Source organism: Xyrauchen texanus, chromosome 42 (assembly GCF_025860055.1).
Source record: "Xyrauchen texanus isolate HMW12.3.18 chromosome 42, RBS_HiC_50CHRs, whole genome shotgun sequence".
Classification (NCBI taxonomy): domain Eukaryota; kingdom Metazoa; phylum Chordata; class Actinopteri; order Cypriniformes; family Catostomidae; genus Xyrauchen; species Xyrauchen texanus.
Window position 1 is genome coordinate 29,363,783 of NC_068317.1, and position 21,289 is coordinate 29,385,071.

The following is a 21,289-nucleotide window of genomic DNA, read 5'->3' on the forward strand; positions in this document are numbered from 1 at the left end:
GGCACCAGACAGACAGTCACTAATGACTTGATATATGACATGATAGCGGTCACATGGTGGTGTTTCTAAACTCAAAATGATGTATTTGTAGGCATTAATAGTCTTCCTTGAAAGTAACTTTGCAGAAACTGTATTTGGAGCCAGTAAACCACAAGACTAAACAAACAGGCTGGTATTAAATATACTGTATTGTCACATGCTAAACAGTGATGACACTAGTAGTGTATGAAAATAACACTGTCTACATTCATTTTAGCCAGCTCAGTTTGTTTAGGTTGATCTTTACATCAGTATTCCTTGATAATGCTTGTGTCTTTATTCAAATCGAGAATAACACTGATGACGTATTGTTTAATTGTGAATGGTCTTTATATGTAATTTGATATTTTGCTACAATGCATTGCAAAAGACAGAACAGAAACCACATTTATGTGTTCATTCCTGTGCACAGCTGACAGACACTGCACACTGAGGGTCATGACAACAGCAAAGCAGCTCTGATGTGGATTTTCATTGACGCATTTACGCAAACCAAAATGTAAAACCTAAACTGACTTAAAAGTTTAACAAAATGCTTTTGTTGCCTTGCAAGTAGTGTTGTCAGGATACTAAAATTTCAGTAGTCTGTACCGATACCAGTGAATTTCAGAGCAAAAATATTCTTATACGCTAACGTGCTATTGAACACACTTCTTTAGCCTATTTAAAAAAAAAAGTTAAATTTCAATGTAAATAAGAAAATAAAACAAATGCATGAGTCCTTCAAGTGTTTCTCAATTAAGTATGCATTGCTTAAATGTTTAAGTACGGCACTACAGAAATCAGTGACGTTTTTTCCCAAATCCTGTGTTTCCATTAAATAAAAGCTTTTAGAATGTAATGTTTTAAAGTTTAATTTCATTTCATTATCAAAAATCATTGCATTTTACTATACAGTTGTAATATAGTTCTGTCACAATTTCTTCAATTTCAGGCTTCTAGCATTTATTTTGAATTGTGCTTTTATTTTGAATCGTACTTTTATTTTGACAGAAACTTAACTTTTCCATGTAAACAGTTTGCAACATATCCCAGTATGATAATTTAAGCTCATGTGCTGAGATTTAATTATATAAATATTCAGTTTGCATGTGCTGCACGCTTCACAGTGAATGAGTGCTCTGCACTGCCATTTCATATAACACAGCACGCAAGTGTGATTCTGTGGAGTCTGGAGTTATTAGCGGCTGGATTCACACATTCACTTTAAAGCACGCAGCTCATGAAGACTAACATTGCAGTTTTTCTTGGTTTAATAATTACACTAATGTCAAGATATTAATTTGATTGTGCATTTTCCCACCAAATGTCAAATTTGTTTTTGAGCATTTGGAAGCAGTCTGGTGTCAGTCAGACAGTGTTCGGTGCTTGGTACTACTGGTTCTGCAGAAACTCTGGTATTGTGGCATCATTTTATTTTAGTATCAACTTGCTACTGAAGTACCGGTACTTTTAACATTGCTACTTCCAAGCACTGGTACTTCCTTCAGAAATGAGAATCCAGTTTGCTTTCAGTTGGTCCACATCAGAGCAAATTGCAAGTTTCGAACAGTTTATTGACAATCATTCATTTGTCCAAGAAATCTACTAAAAAGTATTGTCTCCAAGAAATATTGCATTCAACACAAGTTGGGCCAGATCAAGATAAAGCTACAAGATGTTTCACGTTAAACATCCAAAAGCAAATAAAAAGGGGAATGAGCTTTCAATTTAATGAAAATAACACAGACAGCATATAACTACTAACTGAATATGAAAAGACTTAAAGCAACGGTGACGGGCCGATAGGAGATGACCTTTGATGACCTATGACAGTCATCCTGACCTATTGTTACCCTGTTATTGCTCTGCTGAAGAACACAAGGGTTAATTCAGTGTGTCGTTGTGAACACAGAGGCTTGTTTAGACCTGTGTGTCTATGAAACCAGAGAGCAGGAGGGATGACGGGGCAATAGCAGTTTGTGGTATGGCCAGGCTGACATAAATAACCCGTCTCGCCTGTTTCAGGCACTTCCTCCAGTAGAGCAAGTCAGAGACTTGTATTATTGGTCAGCTTCAGTCACTAGACACTTTCATGAAATTGTTATTGTGAGCGTTCGCAGGAATTTGCAGCAACTTGGGGGCGCTTCCAGGAACTGCTATCCATTGAGCTATTCCAAACACACACACATGCTCTCGCACTCCCACACACACTTCACGTGCCTACTCGATGAAGGTACCCCACTCCCCCTTCGTTTCCTTCACACACACACACACACACACACACACACACACACACACACACACACACACACACACACACACACACACACACACACATCTGTACCACCTGATTAGCTGAAGCAGAGTGGGCAGGATTCCTTCCGGGTGGAATTGACCAATAGGAGCGGAGCTTTTGATAAACAGGGTTGTAACCCGACACCTTAAGCACATTGTGTTCCACTTCTTCTAGAAAACATCCAACCCCTCCTGTCATGGCACAGAGAACTCCTTTAGCGTGTTTATACAGCTCTGAGTTTTTACTGGAACAACATATCTTCTTAGACTCAACGTAAAAACCTAATTATTATCTGGAAAGTGGGCACAAAAATCTAAGAAGAAAGTAACTAAAAACGATGTAATTGCAAACTAACAGTCCAAAATCAACAAAAGTGATTTGTAATGAGTTAGTCTTGTACAGGCTCACATATGAATACACAGAGATGTTTTCAACATCTGAATGTCAGAAGGATATCAATAAAATCTAGTTTAAGCATGTCCATAGTGAGTTAATGATCCTAGCCAACACAGCTCAAATATGGGGAACAATACGCACTTTTTACTGGAATATAGAATGTACTGGCAAAGTATGAAAATATTAATATATTACAGTTATTTCACCTCTATAGGCAATTTAGTATGTGAAATTTGGTAATGTTGGAAGATGATAAAAATATAAAAAGGCAAAAGCTTGATGCGAAATTAACAAACAAGCATGATTTTGTTCCAAATTTGAAAAATGGCGCTAGATTTTATATTGTCTGAAGAAAATGTGAGGGGTGATAGCCTGTGCAAACTTGCCACCATAATAAAAGGGTATTGTGGTTGTTGCCAAGGCATTGCTATGTGGTTGCTAGGGTGTTCTTGGTGGTTGCTTACTGGCTCAAGTAAAAGAAAAGTCCACCCTATGATATCTCTGGTTTCTAAACTTGTCTCGTTTCTTTGTTTTAGTGTAAATTTAAGGGATTTTTCCCCCACCTGTTTTATCGTCCAGGCATCCAAGTCTGATTGCTTTAGGGTAAGGTATACTTTGTTTTTCTGCAAGCTATTCTGTCTCACGCACGGTCGAGCAATTTAGCCTTTCAAAGTATACTCTTAACAACGAGCCCAGGTGCATGCGCCACTGATGCGCAAAGACGTGCACACTAAATTTGGCTTGTATAGCAGTAAAAGCACAGCTCTCTTCAACAAGTCATGGTTTCAGGCATCTTTGATATCATAGCACAAACGGTACAGTACAAGTTAAACTCCAAAGTTTAATACTTAAGAGTTAGGGATTTTGAGCAATAAAATGATTTTTAATGTAAAATGCAGATTAAATATTCTGAATTGTGAGGATGCAGAAAAAGTTGAATGAAACACAGTCAGCATGCCCAATCAGACCCATACTGGGCAAACAAAACATGCTGCTCTGCAGAGAAGGACTGTTTAATGTTCATCTCTTGAACACACAAACCCACACAAAGTTAATGTTCTTTCACTCAGTCTGATAACTCTGGCCAAGACAAAATTTCAAACAATCAAATCAAGTGGGAGCATTTATGGCATGGTGTAATGAACCGAGATTGTACACAGTATAATACTGAGTAGACGACGGCATGCAGGCACGCCAGCTAAATGATAAACTTGACAAGATAAATATACATGGAAGGCAAAATTGCTCCAATCCGGCCTCATAGAAATGTGTTACTATAACTACTTTTTTTGTAAAAAGATTTGTATGTGGCACATCGTACGTATAGCTGCAGTTTCCTGATGATATGAACACTAGGGGCGCTACAACAACAATGACTTTTATTTCCTTTCACACAGATAATGCGTAAAACAGCAGAATATCTGTTCATAAACATGTACTTTTCTGCCTGTTCAATCACATACAGATTTTTTACTAAAGTGCATGACTTGTAAGGTGATACATTTTAACGTTTGCATTACATAACCAACTACATTTACAAGCTTGTTTTAGCATGATTAAATTGTGCGGTAGCTCAACTGATAGAGCATTGCACTTGCAATGAGAAGGACCGGGGTACACGTCCTGAAGAGCATGCGAGTCCACACGTGAGCTAAAAGTTTTACAGAAGCACTGCTGCTTTAGCAATTAAGTCTTTCAAGTTACATTTGCTTTTTATGACACTATCGGTTAGGTTTAGGTTTAAGTTTAAGGGTCGGGAGGTATGTTTTGTAGATTTAAATCTTGATAGAGCTTTAACCGTAAAAACTGTTTGGGAGAAATTTTAACTCTCATTTTGAGCAACATTTCACCAAGGAACTGGTCATGTCACGAAACACGTAATATAATTTTCCAAAAATATCACCACACTCGTGTCTTTATCCATGAGATCAGGCTCAGGCAAATTAAGCCTTGTTGTCAGAGAAATCTCACAACATTTAGTAAGAAATGGTGTAATACTGTGTTTAAAACTGACATTACCAACTTCTATCCACTCTCTGAATCAGACATCACGAGGCATGCCAACTCAAATGTACTGAGTGACACAAGAAGAATCTGGGTTACAAATCCCAGCAAGGCATGTGCTGGAGTCAGCAAAAAATTTGAGTGTGTGTGTGTGTGTGTGTGTTTATGTGCTGGCTGTGTTTGCCATCACACTCACTCACACCAGGTTGAGTCCAGTCTTAGTTCCTGCCCACCGCATTATAACCTCGTCAACACACACTCCATGCTGTGGTGTCTCAGTTTCCTGCACTCCAATGTTTACAGCACTGCAGCGTCTGGCAGGTATCTGGTTACAAACAGTCAAGTGACTGTTTCTCTTTTTCCATCTACTTCATCAACATGGAAACCATTTGCACTTTTGACAACAAAACAATGTGTCTCGGAGCAGGGGAGATATCGAGGGAGGGTGAGGGAGGAGAAGGGGGTAGAATAACCTGTAAAGATTATTTCAACTCCTTCCTTCCTGTTGGATTTATCTAGAACATCTATAAATACAAACCAGCACACACTGATGCTTTTTAATGAAGCAAAATGTTTGTAGCATATTATGAGGCAAAAAGAAACTCACAAATATAATTGCTCATATATAGGGGTAGGGATTTAAACAAACCCCTTACCCTAAGAATTACATTTTGCATGTATCTTGTTCCATACTGTTTGCACTACGGACATGAATGATATCTTAAATCATGCGGCAAGTTGAGGAAATGTGTGCTATAGTCAGTTTCCAGAAGTAAAAATCTCATTCATTTTCTCCATAGACGAATAGATTTTTAACAGTAACTTATAAACCTTTAAAGACAGATCTACCGTGAGCTCCGAGGCTGTTAATCGATGGTATATGGAATTTCTGGTGAAGAACTACGCTACGATGTTGCTGAACAGAAAGATCCACAAAACACTCACAAACTACATACATATTGGTAAATATATTTTGCAATAAAATTTAAATATATTGTTTCTATAGTTTAATTATTTTTTACTTTAAAGGGATAGTTTGTTCAAAAATGAAAATTCTCTCATCATTTACTCACACTCATGTCATCATGTGTATGACTTTCTTCTTATGCAGAACACAAATAAAGATTTCTATAAGAGTATCTCAACTCTCTAGGTCCATACAATGCAAGTGAATGGGTACCAACATTTTAAAGTTCCAAAAAGCACATAAAGGCAGCATAAAAAGCAATCCATAAGACTCCATAAGTCTTCAGAAGCGATATGATAGGTGTGGGTGAGAAATATTTAATTTATAGTTCTTTTTAACTATACATTTTTCTCCCTGCCCAGTATGTGGCGAAATGAATGAAAAATGTGCATTGCCAAAAACAAAAGAACAATGTGAAAGTGGACATTTATAATAAAAAAGGACTTAAATATTGATCTGTTTCTCACCCACACCTATCATATATGGATAACTTTTATGCTGCCTTTATGTCCTTTTGGAGCTTTAACATGTTGGTCACCATTCACTTTTATTGTGAGGACCAACAGAGCTAAAAAGTGCTAAAACTCCCAACACCTTATCAAAACCTAGCATCATGATAGCAAATTTCGCATGAACAAGCACCACTTACATTTTGTTGATAAAATGTGAAAATCGAGTTTGTTTACGCAGTTGATTCATGGTCAGATTTCTAAAATTACTTTCCCTCACATGTCTGCTCTCTCTCTCTCTCTCTCTCTCTCTCTCTCTCTCTCTCTCTCTCTCTCTCTCCTTTAGATCCTTTTTTTCCTTAGACGCATGTAGCAATGGATCACTTACATCACTGGGCTTAGTTACAGATGTTTGTAACTGCTTAGATGGAGTTTTACCATATGGCCTGAAGAACTGTCTGAGAGGTAGAGATAGATAGACATGAACAGGCAGAAGCAAATTGGAGCAAAGTTGCTCTCTCTGTGTCACTCTCCATTTATCACTCTTATGAGGAGATTGACCTCTTGAAGCTGTAGCGGTGGAGTTTACAACAGACAATGGCCTAATTATACTGTCACCGGATCCCTAGGTACACTTCAACTCAAACCGCAAACATGAAATCTGATGACGGATCATGTTCAGGAGAGATCTTGTAAAACTAGTATACATGTACGCAGACGACCACAGAATGTCTAAAATGAATGGATGACAAAGTGCATCAATTGATATTTATAATAGACCCTTGCACAATAGCTGTATTTAATAATGTCCCCAAGCACATTCCCAATCAATTCAGGCAAACTGAATAAGGACACATGGTTTGAGAAATAAACTGATTGCTGGTGTGTTAAACTGGATTGGCTGGTTATACTGGCAGAGATTCTCTGATTAACTGCACGTCTTATTTACTTACAGCAGATCTCAGGTTCAACAAGACTAAACAAGACCACTGTGCTGGTGATGGCTCAATTCTGTTTAAAACTAGCTAATTTGCGATTATGCTTTAACGTTAACAAACAAGAAAGAAAGAAAGAAAGAAAGAAAGAAAAGGGGAAAATGTTGTTAAATGTAAGTTGACCTGAAACATGACAATTATGTCATCACTGACTCACTCTCATGTTGTTCCAAACCTGTATGGATGACTGTCTTCCATGGAACAGTATAAGGAGATGTTATGGTATGGAGAAAAGATGCATTCTTTATAAGCATCTGTTTTTAAGTCATATGGGTTTGGAACATTAAGAAATGTAATTGTCATTTTTGGGTGAACAATCCTTTTAATGATGTTTGCTTATTCAACTAGAACTGTACACAAAATTTACCCAAAGTTACCTTAAAATGAACTAGGTTGTGACGTTAATCAAACCAGCAAGAAAACAAAACAACACAAAAACAAAAAATGAAACACCACATTTTGGTACCTGCCAATGTGGGTCGGTGGTGCTGATTCTGGTGGAGGTCTTCCCAGCATTCTGTGCTGGAGAGAAGCTCTGTTAAGGGAGTGCATGATGGGTATACAGTAGACCCTCTGGACCAACACCTCAACGGGACCGCTCTGAGATCCCGACGATCCACAATGCTCCACTGCGTCCAGCAGAGAGTTCCTAACGCCTCTTCCATCCACCCTGGACAACTGAGGCAGGAAAAAATGGAAACATTTAGGCCACGTCCACACGTTTGAAAACTCAGTTTTCAGTTTCCTAACATCTACATTTTCCAAAGTATGCGGTAATGCAAAGCGTTTTTATCCTAAATGCTCAGTTTTGGTGGAGGAAAACGTCATTGTAGTGTGGTTAAGAGGTGTAATCAGAGATAATTTGTACATATGAAAACATTCAGTGTAGACAGCATCATTCATTCTAATGGGAGCGGTTCACTTTTGACGTGACCAGTGTTCTTCCAATTTAGTCAATATTTCCTCTTGTCATATTTTTGTCAACTGTACTGACTAAACTGACATATCATTTAGATAGAAAATAACATCTTTTAGTTGACAATAATGTTCAAAATGACAACAAAACATGCCAAAATATAATAGACTAAACTTTAATCAAAGTTGAACATTTTGAAAAATGTACAGCATAAATATTTCATTATTCTAACTTGTATTAAAGATACTGTATGATTAATTAAAATAATGTGAGAAATATGTCTATGGAAGTTACTGTGCTCTGAAATGTTCAAGCTTTAGAGAATATTCCGCTTGCGCATTAAAATCGTTTGATTATCAGCACAATGCATCTTTTTTGTATTGACTTTTTTCTCGTTACCATTGATCAAATTAAAAACCCCCTATGTCAACAATCATTTTCGTCAGTAATTTAATTGACGCTCCATGATACTGGACACAATGCATCGTGCCTGTTGCATTCGGAGTAGACAGGGGAAAACTGGTAGAATTTAGATATTTTTATATGAAAAATATTACACAAATTGTAAACTGAAATCTAATTTCATGAAACAATTTTGTGTAAAACTCTCCTGACTTTCAGTAGCATGTAAATGATGAGTCAAGAAAAAGTTCTCAGCCGACATTACAGTCCATTCATCACACTTGAAATATACAGGTGAAGTGTGCTATTTCTGCACCGTTTGAGGCACCAAACGGAATTACAAAAAGACATACACTTCCCCTGTCTGCTATTGGTCTTATACTGTATATCTATAAAACCATTTTTTTTTGTAATATTATGAAATATTATGTAAATAGAAACATATTAAATAAAATTAAAGTAAATTAAAGTAAACACTGCTTCATGTTTTTTAATTATTCAGGTAAATAGTCATAATAATAAGCAAGTAGCCTTGCTTTGTTTAATAACAAATAAATAAAGAGCAGTCAGTGGCTTTATTTTCAATATTGTAACAACATAATAGACAGTGTCAGATCTATGAGGCTGCACAGATCCAATATATTGACATATGCAGTACCTGATTTGTTGCACGTGAGACAAGTCAACTGTTTATGTTAATCACTCGCAGGACGGGCATTGACCATGAAGCACATTTAAATGCCATTTGGGCGCGCAGCCACATTTCCGCTTTCACCAGTAGCGCTCATGCCTCATCTTAAATGTGGTATAATGATGTGTTGTTTCACGACTCAATAATGTGTATTTCCACTCAAAGCTTCAGCTCCATACTGGAAAAATGTAACATTCATATGGAAACACTGAGCATGAATTTAGATCAGATTCAGGAAATCTGTAGGTTTTTCCACACACTTGTTTTTTTCCGAGTGCACGGGTGCAACATCAGAAATGTGTACATTACAAAAATGCATGCAGCTTAGAGGGAACATTGGATAGGAGGAAGTATTATATACATCACTTTTTACATTTCTAAAAATAAAAAAATAAATAGGGTGCCTGGGTAGCTCAGCGAGTACTGACGTTGACTACCACCCCTGGAGTCCTGAGTTTGAATCCAGGGCGTGCCGAGCTGACTCCAGCCAGGTCTCCTAAGCAACCAAATTGGCTCGGTTGCTAGGGAGGGTAGAGTCACATGGGGTAACCTCCTCGTGGTCGCGATTAGTGGTTCTCACTATCAATGGGGTGTGTGGTAAGTTGAGGTGGTAAGAGTAGCATGAGCTCCAGTAATGAGAGTCTCTGCGGTGTCATGCACAACAAGCAACGTGATAAGATGCGCGGATTGACTATTTCAGAAGCAGAGGCAACTGAGACATGTCCTCTGCTATCCGGATTGAGGGGAGTAACCGCGCCACCAAAAAATAAATACATTTACAATGTCGGAGCCTTGTCAAAAAATGTGAGCGACTATAGAAAGTTTGACCACTTACACTGAAGAAAATATTTATATATATATAAAAAACATTCCTCATTAATCATTTGTACTAACAAGAATATCACAGGAAATGGCAGCTGTATTTTTAAAGTACATTTTTATGTAGGGCCACAATCGAAATCTTGTGTAAACATCTGTAAACAGTCCCTCTTCTAAGAATTTCTGTTTTCTTCCCATGATCACAGGACTCTTTGAGAGGGAACAGCTGACCAACCTGTTTACTGGGACCGGATATCACTCTTGACACTTTGCTCGTCTCTGACCACTGACACCTGGCTAACGGTGGAGGTCGGCATTTCTTCACAGTGTCCGCAGCTCTTGGAAAAGTCATGCTATCTGACTTTGTACCCATGAAGACTTTCTGACTGAAGTGGGTGTTGAGTATTATGGGATAGATTTCTCCCTCAACAACCAAATTCTGCCTGAAGGGGGATAGAGAAAAGGTTATTGGTTTTATTAAACATTGGCTTATTTCATAATGGATATCCACGATATACGTTTCAAACAGTAGTATGCTTCATTGTTATCACAAGACCTCAACACATTGCATGTAAGTGGTATCCAGTTATTATTTTGGAAATAAAACACACATTTTCCAAATTGAATTCAATTTTGTGTTAAAATATCTTAATGTTTGGAATGTGTGATCAAATGAGTCAAAAAAGACATGTTACAAATAGGTGTCACTGAGTGCAAATGTCATTGGTCATCAGGGTTTTCACATACTATGCACAGTATGCAAACTATATACAACACAAAAGTTGGTATGTAGTATGAGAGTATGCTATTCCAAACATAGCCATCTTCGTTTTGGAAAAAAAATAATTATGAAAACAACAAACCTTTTAGAATTGCCAAATGGCAATCTTTCAGAATGAACAAAAAAAAAAACATTATTTATTTTGTATGTGCTTCAAAAACATATTATACTGAACTACACTGACTGACAGTGGTCTAACCAAGCATACAGTAAGCCAACAACCTCCACACTTCTCACACACATAAAAGAGACTCAGAATATACTCAAGCCCTTCCCCTCTCTGGGTGGAAAACAACCATTGGTGATAAAGAATGAATTTAACTGATCAGCAAGATACTCTTTTCCACTGCATTCAGAAAACATCTTCAAATCAAAGAGGCAAACTTGCTGAAGTTGACATCGTTTCTTCTGACTTGGCGTCAAAAAGGTCAACTGAGATGCCTGCTGAGCTCTCAGGTGCACTGTGGTGTACTTTAGTGTATTAATCCAATTAGCAAACAAAAACCAAGTGATATACATTGTTTGTAAAAAAGATGTCAATTTAGTGGTTTCCAATGATACTTTTCTATAAAGGACAACTTTTTGAATAGGTCCTTCACAGCAAAATATTTGACAAAGGTCATGACAATGGCAGTTGACAATAACATGCAGAAGAAAATAATTAACTAACATTTGGTACTCTTTGGTATGAAATTTCACAGCATTGTGATGTTACTGATGGTCTGCGAGTCATTTTCGCAGTATCAAGTAGTAAATTAAACTATTTATGTAGAGAGCAACTGTCTGGTTCTAGAGGTAAATTGATTTGTAACGATAACATAAACTTTATAGCTTTATAATGATAACTTTAACCCTTGTGCAGCAATTTAAAAAAAGTTACTCAGAGGTCCTTATACACCCAAGGATGAACCAGACTTGTGGAGGCCAACAAATTTTTTCCTGAGGTCTTGGCTGATTATTTTATTTTATTTTTTTTGAAGGTAGGGCTTAAAATACATCCACAGGTACATGCGCGCGCGCACACACACACACACACACACACACACACACACACACACACACACACACACACACACACACACACACACACACACACACACACATATATAACTAAACTAAAAATATAATACTTCTATAATCAATATTTTCACATCGGTTTTTCATTTGATTATGTAATTCGCAATGCTTCTTGGGACTGTAGTTCAGTTACACAGTCACAAACCTTTGTCTTTTATCTGATTTGCAAATTATTTTCCTTCATATAAAATGTTTGTAATGCTGTGATTCACCTCAGATCTTGTTGGTTTGGTTCATGACTTAGAACTCTATGGGATCATAAAGGATTTTATGAAATCCCAATGGAAAAATAATGGGAAATAGTCTTTTGGAACCAAGATGGCTGAAAAAGTGGGTAGGCACTGTTGTGATCTATAGCGAAGTGAAAGTAGTCATTTTAATAGACACTTTTATCCAAAGCGACTTACTGTATACTGCACCTAATAATAAAGTCCCTTTAAAGGAAAGTCAGTCCACTCGATTCCATCTTGGTAATGGCCCCGGGCAGCTAAATTCTATGTAGATAACAGGGATGAGGAAAGAATTGTTCTCTGAACTTATTTCAACAACAAATTTCAGCTAAAATAAGATTTAAATGTTTTATTTTTAATTTTATTTTTTGTAGGTTGGTCTAGCAATAATATTGGAAAGTTCCTTTACCAATAAGGTGATCTGTTCTAAAATGCAGTAAACATACAAATTGAATGCAATGCCAGGGATACTATGAGAATTTATCATAAAGATGTCCTCAGAAGTAGGTTACAGACAGCCCTGATGAGTATTTGCACTGAATGTAGGATAATTAGTTTAAGAAACAGTTATGTTCTAAACATATGCACTGCTGAGAGCTCCACTACTACAAGCCGAGGCCTGAAGAGCTCATGTCATGTGACGTAGCATGAACCGAAGTATTCAAATCATTCTGCCCAGAGAGAAAATTGAAAAGGTGTCAGCAGAGAGGATTAATCTAAGTGAACTAAATGAACTTCAGCCAACAGTGAGCAGCTTGAGGGCAGCAAGCACAGGCAAGTTTACACAGGAGAGGTGGTTCTCTCCACCCTACTGCAAACAAGAGGATTTTCTTTTCAACATGTTGATAACCTAAGAAGGCAAGAAAATTCCAATCTTTGACAATCCTAGAGTGACAGGACTGAATGAGACTTTTTGCAAAATGAAAAATATGAATTTCTGAAATTTGATGGTCAAAAAAAAATCTAGAAGTGAAGAAGTTTTAAGTGGGGTATGATTAATATTATTGTACAATTTTATATATGTGTGTGTATGTGTACTGCAAAATATTTTTTTTATTCTGTATGTTTGTCTTGTTATCCAGTACAAATATCTAAACGTCCTTGATAACAATATAAACTTACTTGAGAAGCAACATTTTTTAAGACTTTAAGACTTAATTTTAGAGACAATGGGAACTAATTTAAGAATGCTAGTGCAAAGCGCAGTGCTATGCTTTAAGTCATAAGTGCAAAGTTATTGGGCATGGGGCACTTAACCAGTCACAAAAAAAAATGTATGGTTGGACTTTAATCGGTCTTAAATACTACTCTTCTGATGCTAGTGAAACTTTGTAATGCAGCACTTATTGTATCACTGTCTCCTTAAGATGATTCACTTATAATTCCTCTTTTGTGAGTCACAAAAAACTGTCAGCCAAATGAATAAATGTAAATGTATTCAGTGCTTGCAAAGTCATGCGTTTCAGCGGAGAAACAGTGAAGTTTCTCTCACAGATATAATGACAACATGAACAGGTTAAAGGATAAATATTAGATGTAATAACCGTTGCTTTGTTTCCGTCACATTGAACTATTATTAATTTCAAACATGTTTCAATTCCTTGGCGCTTATGTTCGGTTTTAGATGGTTTATTAAGGCTAAAGCTCCAGCCAAAGAGAGAGCGCTTCTCTCTTTTTCTTGTAAATATTATTGCTTGATTCCCTTCAACTAAATGCGTGTGTATTTGTGACGTGACCTCTGGTTAATTTAATGTTTTTCCTTTTGTTCAGAGTAAAATTAGCACCCGCTAGCCCACCAAATGTGGATATATTATGCGCAGTGGTGGGTTATTTCTGTGGGTTAAATCTTGGAGTGACATGTGGCAAAAAATGCTGTCAGACACAAAGACGCGCATTTGAAGAAACACACTTGATTATATTTTGAAGAACAGATGAAAGAATAAAGCCGTTGATACAAGCTACAAAATATAAGCTAATACTACCAGAGCCACACAAAAGTTCTTAGAACATAAGAGATCTACTGAATTGGATCTCTTTAAGTTTTAAGGAAATAAAAATGCTGTAATAACACAAAGCAATATCAGTTTCACAGGAAACAAAGCCTTAACTGATATTTAAGGACAGTTAACAGTGACACACTGCGATCGTGATGTATGAATTAATATCTTTACTGGCAAATCGAAGCAGGAAGTCTTTAAACAAACAGAACAGACTGCATTGACGTCAGATCTGAAACAGGTGAGGGTGCGGTACAGGTGTAATCACAGCACTGTGATGGCAGGTATTTCCTTCATTACTGGATTGTGTAAGATGTGTATGATGACTGAGTTGGCCACCGGAAATGCACCAATATTGGAATACAGGCAGAACATGGCACACAATGTACCAATGACTTGACCAATGACTCACTTTAATGCATGCCAGAAAACAGATGTACTGACTGACAGAAAACAAATATCCCAAAAACATCAGAAATACGATAAAACTATAGCAGCCAGGAATTTATGATAAATCATTCTTAAGTTCAAACAAATATGAGGAGGGATGTATTAAATGTATACTTAGGAATTTGGGAAGCAGTAACACCAGCATCCTGCAGCATGACATACTCCATTTAAAACCACAATTTGTTTTAATTTTATTATTATACATGACCACGTTCATTGAGTCTACATGGAATATTTGTACTTTGCTACACCACACAACATCACCCGAGTGAACTGGAAAATGTAGAAAGTGAGAAACAGCACACAAATATACACTTTCCATTAAACCTAAACTACCAATCAAAAGTTAAAATGCTTGATTGAATTTGTTTCACATATTTAAAAAAATATTTGATCTAAAAGGCATATGCTTAAATTCTTGAAAATTGTTTTTAGGACAAAAAAAAAAAACTGTTTTGTAGTGGATGAGTCTGACCAGATATTTAAGTGTCCAGCATACATGGAAATACTGTGCAAAAAGTGAGAGAGCTGGAATCTACAGTACAACCCCAATTACGAAAAAGTTGAAACAGTATGGAGAATGTTAATAAAAACAAGTCAGAGAGATTTTTACATTTACATTTATGCATTTGGCAGACGCTTTTATCCAAAGCGACTTACAGTGCACTTATTACAGGGACAATCCCCCCGGAGAAACCTGGAGTTAAGTGCCTTGCTCAAGGACACAATGGTGGTGGCTGTGGGGATAGAACCAGCAACCTTCTGATTAACAGTTATGTGCTTTTGCCCACTACGCCACCACCACTCCATTTTTAACTATTTTAATCTGTATTAAATTGAAAGCACTGCAACAACACATCATTTGATGTTTTACCTTGTTAATTTAATTGTTTTTTGAAAATATACTGTGTCGAGGAGGTGGGCAGGGCCTGTTTGGCCCTGAATAAAGCTAATCACCTGGGAGGGGGATAAAGACGAGCCGGAGGAACCAGTCTGGGAGAGAGAGATGCACACGGCTGCGCTGCATGTGTGTCTGTTCGTTTATGTTGTTTTAAGTTCATTTATATCATTACATTTTACATTGACTGTTCAGCCAGTTCCCGCCTCCTCCTTGCCCATCCTTTAACTGTTACATATACACTCATTTTATATCAGATGATTGCAACATTCTCCAAAAATGTTGGGACAGTCAAGTGTTTAACACTGTATAACCATTTCTTCTTATAACACTAATAAAGCGTTTGGGAACTGAAGACGCAAGTTTAAGTTTAGCAATTGGAATTTTCCCCAATTCATTCATTATGCAGTTCTTCAATTGTACGGGGCCTTTGTTGCCCTTTCTTGTGCTTCATAATGCACCACTTATTCTCAATTAGAGACAGGTTAAAAGTTTACACAGAAATGTAAGTGATTTTTATCACATTAACCATAAAAAGAAGCCATGCACTTGTAATCCGGGCAGTATGTGGTTTGGTGTTGTCCTGCTGGAAAACCCACTTCTGAATGCGTATGATCTCTGATCCCTCAGACATTACAGCCTGAAAATCCATCAATCGTCTGTAATGTAAATCATGACCTGGGCTTGAGAAAACTTCGGTAAACCTTTGAGAGTCAATGCTATTCATCGCAGCATCCACAGATGCAAGTTCATTCTTTACTATGCAAGCAGAACTACATCAACACAGTCCAGATGAGCCGCCGACTTCTTTGGGCTCGGTCTCACCTGAGATGGAAAGTAGAACAGTGGAATCGTGTTTTGTGGTCCAACGAGTTAAAATAGTTTTTGTAAAAAACAGCCGTTATGTTATCCGGGCCAAAGAGGAAAAGGACCATCATAGCTAGTATCAGCGCCAGGTCCAAAAGCCAGTGTCTGTCATGGTTTGGGGTGTGTCCGTGCCCATAGTATGCATAACTTGCACATCTATGAGGGCACCATTAATGCAGAAATATATGTAAAAATTATGGAGCAAAATATACATATGGCAAATGGCATACTGTAAGCTCAAATATTACAATTAATTTAAAAATGTTTGTGTTATTTTGTTTGTGTTATTTCATAGTTTTGATGACTTTATTGTTCAAACTGAAATTTAGTATTAATAAAGAATGAGTAGGTTTATCTACACTTTAGACTGGTAGTGTATAAATTTTAACCTAAAATATTAAACTTGAAAAGAAAAGTTCCATGTCTATGTTATTTATCAATGACCCATTTGTTTGTAAATATATTTGATGGATAATTAGAGAGTGCTAGAATCTGTCGCCCACATTCTCTTCTGCACACTTTGGGGGCTGAACTGAAGTTTATCCTGTGGACTTTCCAGCATAAAATGAACTCTTGGACTTTCCAGGGTCAACTATGCCTGCCCTTAAAGCAAACACACTGCAGGGGAAAGCAAGACAAGAGGAGAAACTGTGCCAGTAACACACTGTGCTGCATGTGTTTTCTATTCCTCTCTCTGGCCTCTGTCACAGCTATTGTGATCCACTCCTTAATGCTCTCAGAAAAAAAAGGGAAAAGGCAAGGGAAGAAAAAGGATCCTGAACTTTTTTTCCCAGCTTGCTGGAAATGAGCTCAGAGCTTCCAGGAAGAGGTATGTAGGCCATTCCCTGGAGATGGGGGAATGACGTGGGAGTTACACTACATGGAGGCGATACGGGAGGTAGAGAGAGACTGCGCTCACTCGGCCAGTGTTTGGGATTGACATCCGTATTTACTTCCAGTAAAAAGTGTGACTTTCGAAATTGTCCTATTCATTCAACAACTTACAGGAGCAGCTCAAATACTGATTGCAATCTGAACTGAAAAGGGAAGGAAATTAAAACAGACATTAGTCAAAGACTAATAGATTGTGTGGATCTCTTCTTTGGACACACATGACATGAATAAGTCAAACGAAACTTTTACTCTCAACACGCAGTTAAAGGATCTAACATTTTCGCCACAATACTACAGAATCGCTGGCTAGTGAAATCCGAACATTTACCACCCAGTGTCTAATACAGAAATATTTATTAGCAAAGCACAAAATTTGGTCACATATGTGAGTGATTTACATGCACTGTAGAGGGTTACGCATCAGGTAAAAGATTGATCAAAGAATTTAAGAATCCATATCTGGATCATGGAAATCTCTGTGATTTGACCATGTTTCTTCCATTATATTATTACAAATATCCTTAAAACCAGATCAATTTAACTGAGAAGCAAAATTGCTTAATTATCTAAAAACGTAGAGAATTTATATTGAATTAGGCTTTTTTTTTTTTTTTCTTAGCCCACTGGCAATTATTATTTGAATAAATCTAACAAAATTAAGTGAGATTTATGCATTACACTAGAAAAAAAAATATTAACATTTTAAGGTATAAGCTCTGAAAACAACACAATTTTAACTAAACTAATTGGATATTGTTATTAGGATGTTTAGATATTTTAACTGGAAAACATGACAAAATCAATGATAAAGAAAACTATTTCTTGTTGATTACTCTTGTTTATAACCAAACTGTGTTTAAGGAAGATCTTCTAGTTCTAGATCTGTGGATCCTCCCACACAGCTGGAGACTGCCTCGTCTGTCCCGCTAACCTTCAACCCTTTGGGCCTCCCAAACAAACCTGCTCTTATCAGCTCTGTGCAAGACACACCACTGCACGCAGCACAACAGATCCTGCCAACCTGCAGCTGATTTCTTTAACAGTGATTCATCACAAATCACCAACACACTTCAGAAACTATAGAGATTTGTGTTAACATTAAGTAATAAAAGTAATGCAGTCATGATGAAAATATGATGAAATAAAAGAAAAAACATACCCAAAGGGCAAAGCAAATGTTAAATTTTTTTTTTAATAAGAAATGAACTTTAGAATACCGAAAAACTGGAAGTTATAAATGTTTAATTAGCGTTACCTCCAAATACTTGCATCAATATTACTCTTTCTCATACTTGGGTTAGGTATTGTAACAAACCCTTAACACTAAGTTTTAAACGTATCTACGTAACTCGTTCAGATATAGACATAAATGATATCTCAAATTGTGCCGTTTGAGGAGAAGTGTGCTATTACTTTTCTGAGTGATCAGACTTTCGTGTAAACACACAAATCACCTTAGCAACTGCTTAGCAACATGCTTTAAAACCACTCAGAACATCTTTGCAACCGCATAGCAATGCGCTGGCAACCACGAAAAACACTAATTGTGGAGAGTTTTGCACAGACAAGCAACACTCATTTTCTCATTTTGATAATCTAAAAATCAAGTTTGATCAAAAAGTAAAAATATATAAATAACCATAAGCAAACCAATTTGCATATGGTTGTTTACATAGGAAAACAGTATTGCTTATTATCAAACACAAATCACAGTCAAAAAACTTTATATTTCCGTAGTCTATATTATATTTCTCCAATATGGCTTATTGCTTTATTCTGTATAGAAGACTAATTTTGGTCTGTAAAAAGGACCAGGTCTCTCACCATGGAGGATAGATGTGGACGATGTCTCCGGGCATTGACTGAAGCTGGCCGGCCGTATCCTTGCTGAAAAGAGCCAAACACCTCTCTCCCTCCGGCAGTCTGTCACACAGAGAGGCCTGCATACCACATTCCTCCTGAACTCCCAGAATCCTCAGTGTTAGCACACCCGGCCTGTCAGCTTGGCCATAGAACAAGAAATGAAACAATACACAATCATTTCAATCCTGATTAAGGATTCAACATACCAATATAATATTCACAATATTCAGTACGATGAAAAGTCTACATGAAACAACATTTGCAATAGTGGTTGAACGATTTGTTTTTCAATGGCCGATGACGATATCTAGAGCGCAGGATTGCCTATATAAAAGCAGATAAACATAATACAATTTGCCAACAGCAAATTTGATGTGAACAATTTCTAAAGTGAAACAAACACTTATCTTATACAACATTTACTCAAATTTGCAAAAACTTTGAACTTTGAAGAAAAAACCTTGAACTGACACTAGGGAAGTTAACACTTCTGTTAATCGGCCATGCAAGCACGGTTATCGGGCAATGCCGATAATCGCAAAATGCCCAAATATCAGCCTGGCCCAATATATTGGTCTATCACTAATTTGCAACCCATTTTGCTTCCATAATGTGACGTATTTACGAATGAAACTTGAAGTATTCAATGCATTCAAAAAATGTAGGGAGGGACTTGACTGTATCCATTGGAATTTATTGGATCATGAAAAGGAGGGCATTCAATACCAGAATGGCACCAGACCTGAATGAGAGTATGCTAAAACAATGCCTAAATAGCTGTTTGGCTAGCAGTTAACTTTATCTAATAGCCTAAACAACAATTAATTTCTTTGGAATAACATGCACAATAAGACCAGAAAAGTGTATGAAAGAACATGGGGTCAAATGCGATTTCATGTTGACTTTTCAGCTTTTTTCACCGTTTATAATCAAAGCTAATGTAAAATGTTATAGACAAAAAATGCTATAATAGCATTACAATTGGCCTAAAAGTATACATTTAATTTGACAAACTTATCAGCTCAAAAAGACTTATGATTAGCAAAACAATGAAGATACAACAGAGGCCCAGTAAATTAATAACAGCAGAGGGATATTTTGGGTTAAGCATTAAAAACTTGAGCTGGCGCTAGGGCTGGGCGGTATATCGACTTTTTTAAGATATATCGATATATTTTCAAATGAGATAAAGGATGAGACCATACCGTTTATATTGATATAGTTTGATGTTGCATTACATAACCCGTATCTTCCGTAAAGCCATGCCAGTGTTTGCATCTCTCCTCTCTCACACTCTCCGCGCAACCCTGTCCTACTCTCCCTCTGTGTCTGCACCCAAACCCAGACCCACTCACTAGTGATGGGAAGATCGGATAATTTTAAGGACTTGAATCTTTGAGTCTCGTTCAGCAAAATGAACAAATCTTAATTTAAGTAATTTTGTTCATTTGAGCAGACTTATATTAAATGTTACATTTTCAATAGCCAAATTCCCCCCAACACGTCTACTTACACAAACTTTGATTACAGTCCCAATAGAGAAAAACTGATAATGCAGCAAAGGACAAAGTATGAGAAACAGAAATGATTAGTTCACCTCTGGAATCTTCTTGTCAGAGTCGTCCGTTCTTTTGTCACGTGACAGCCGTATGCGTATGCGCATAGCATATACAGCTGTCAAATGACAAAAGAACGAACGAATTTGACCAGATGACTCGAGAGGTGAACTAATCCTTTCTCTTTCCTGTGTGAGCAATGCATAACTAATACAGATGTCATGTGACAAAAGAACAAATCGACTCGGTCCAGATGAATCGAGAAGTGAACTAATCATTTATGTTTCCTGTGTGAGCGATTTGAGGAAATGAAATAAAATTCAGCTCTTTGACGGGATGCCACGGTTTTATTCCCATGCTGACTGTTCAGCCAATAGTTGGCCCCTTCCATTGGACACATGAACACAACTGACTAAATTGCTGAAATGAGAACAACCCCAACGAAGTCTTTTCCAAATGCAAACAGGAATGAATACGAAGAAATTTGTCTGAGAACTAAATTTAGAGTTGTCAAGCCTGCATAAAATCATGCAATTGCTTCGAAAAACAATAGAATACCACTCCTCACCGTGCTGCAGCTTTGATAGGTATCCTTCATGTCCATAACTAACTAACAGTGAGGAATACATTGATGTTTAATACTTGAGGTTAGGGGTTTGTTCCAATCCCTAACCCCAAGTATGAGCAAAAGTAATAGACTAATAAATAAGCGATAAAAAG

The 21,289-nt window shown here is 37.1% G+C and overlaps 1 protein-coding gene across 1 annotated transcript in view; it reads right to left on the bottom strand.

Moving 5' to 3' along the window:
* Positions 1-21,289, bottom strand: part of spidr (scaffold protein involved in DNA repair) — a 62,109-nt gene that overhangs the window by 26,950 nt on the left and 13,870 nt on the right. Inside the window, exons 8-10 of the mRNA XM_052114442.1 lie at positions 18,975-19,152; positions 10,192-10,399; positions 7,595-7,806 (exon numbers count right to left, since the gene is read on the bottom strand). Of these exons, the coding sequence (XP_051970402.1) occupies positions 7,595-7,806; positions 10,192-10,399; positions 18,975-19,152 (598 nt within the window). The remainder of the gene's footprint in view (positions 1-7,594; positions 7,807-10,191; positions 10,400-18,974; positions 19,153-21,289) is intronic.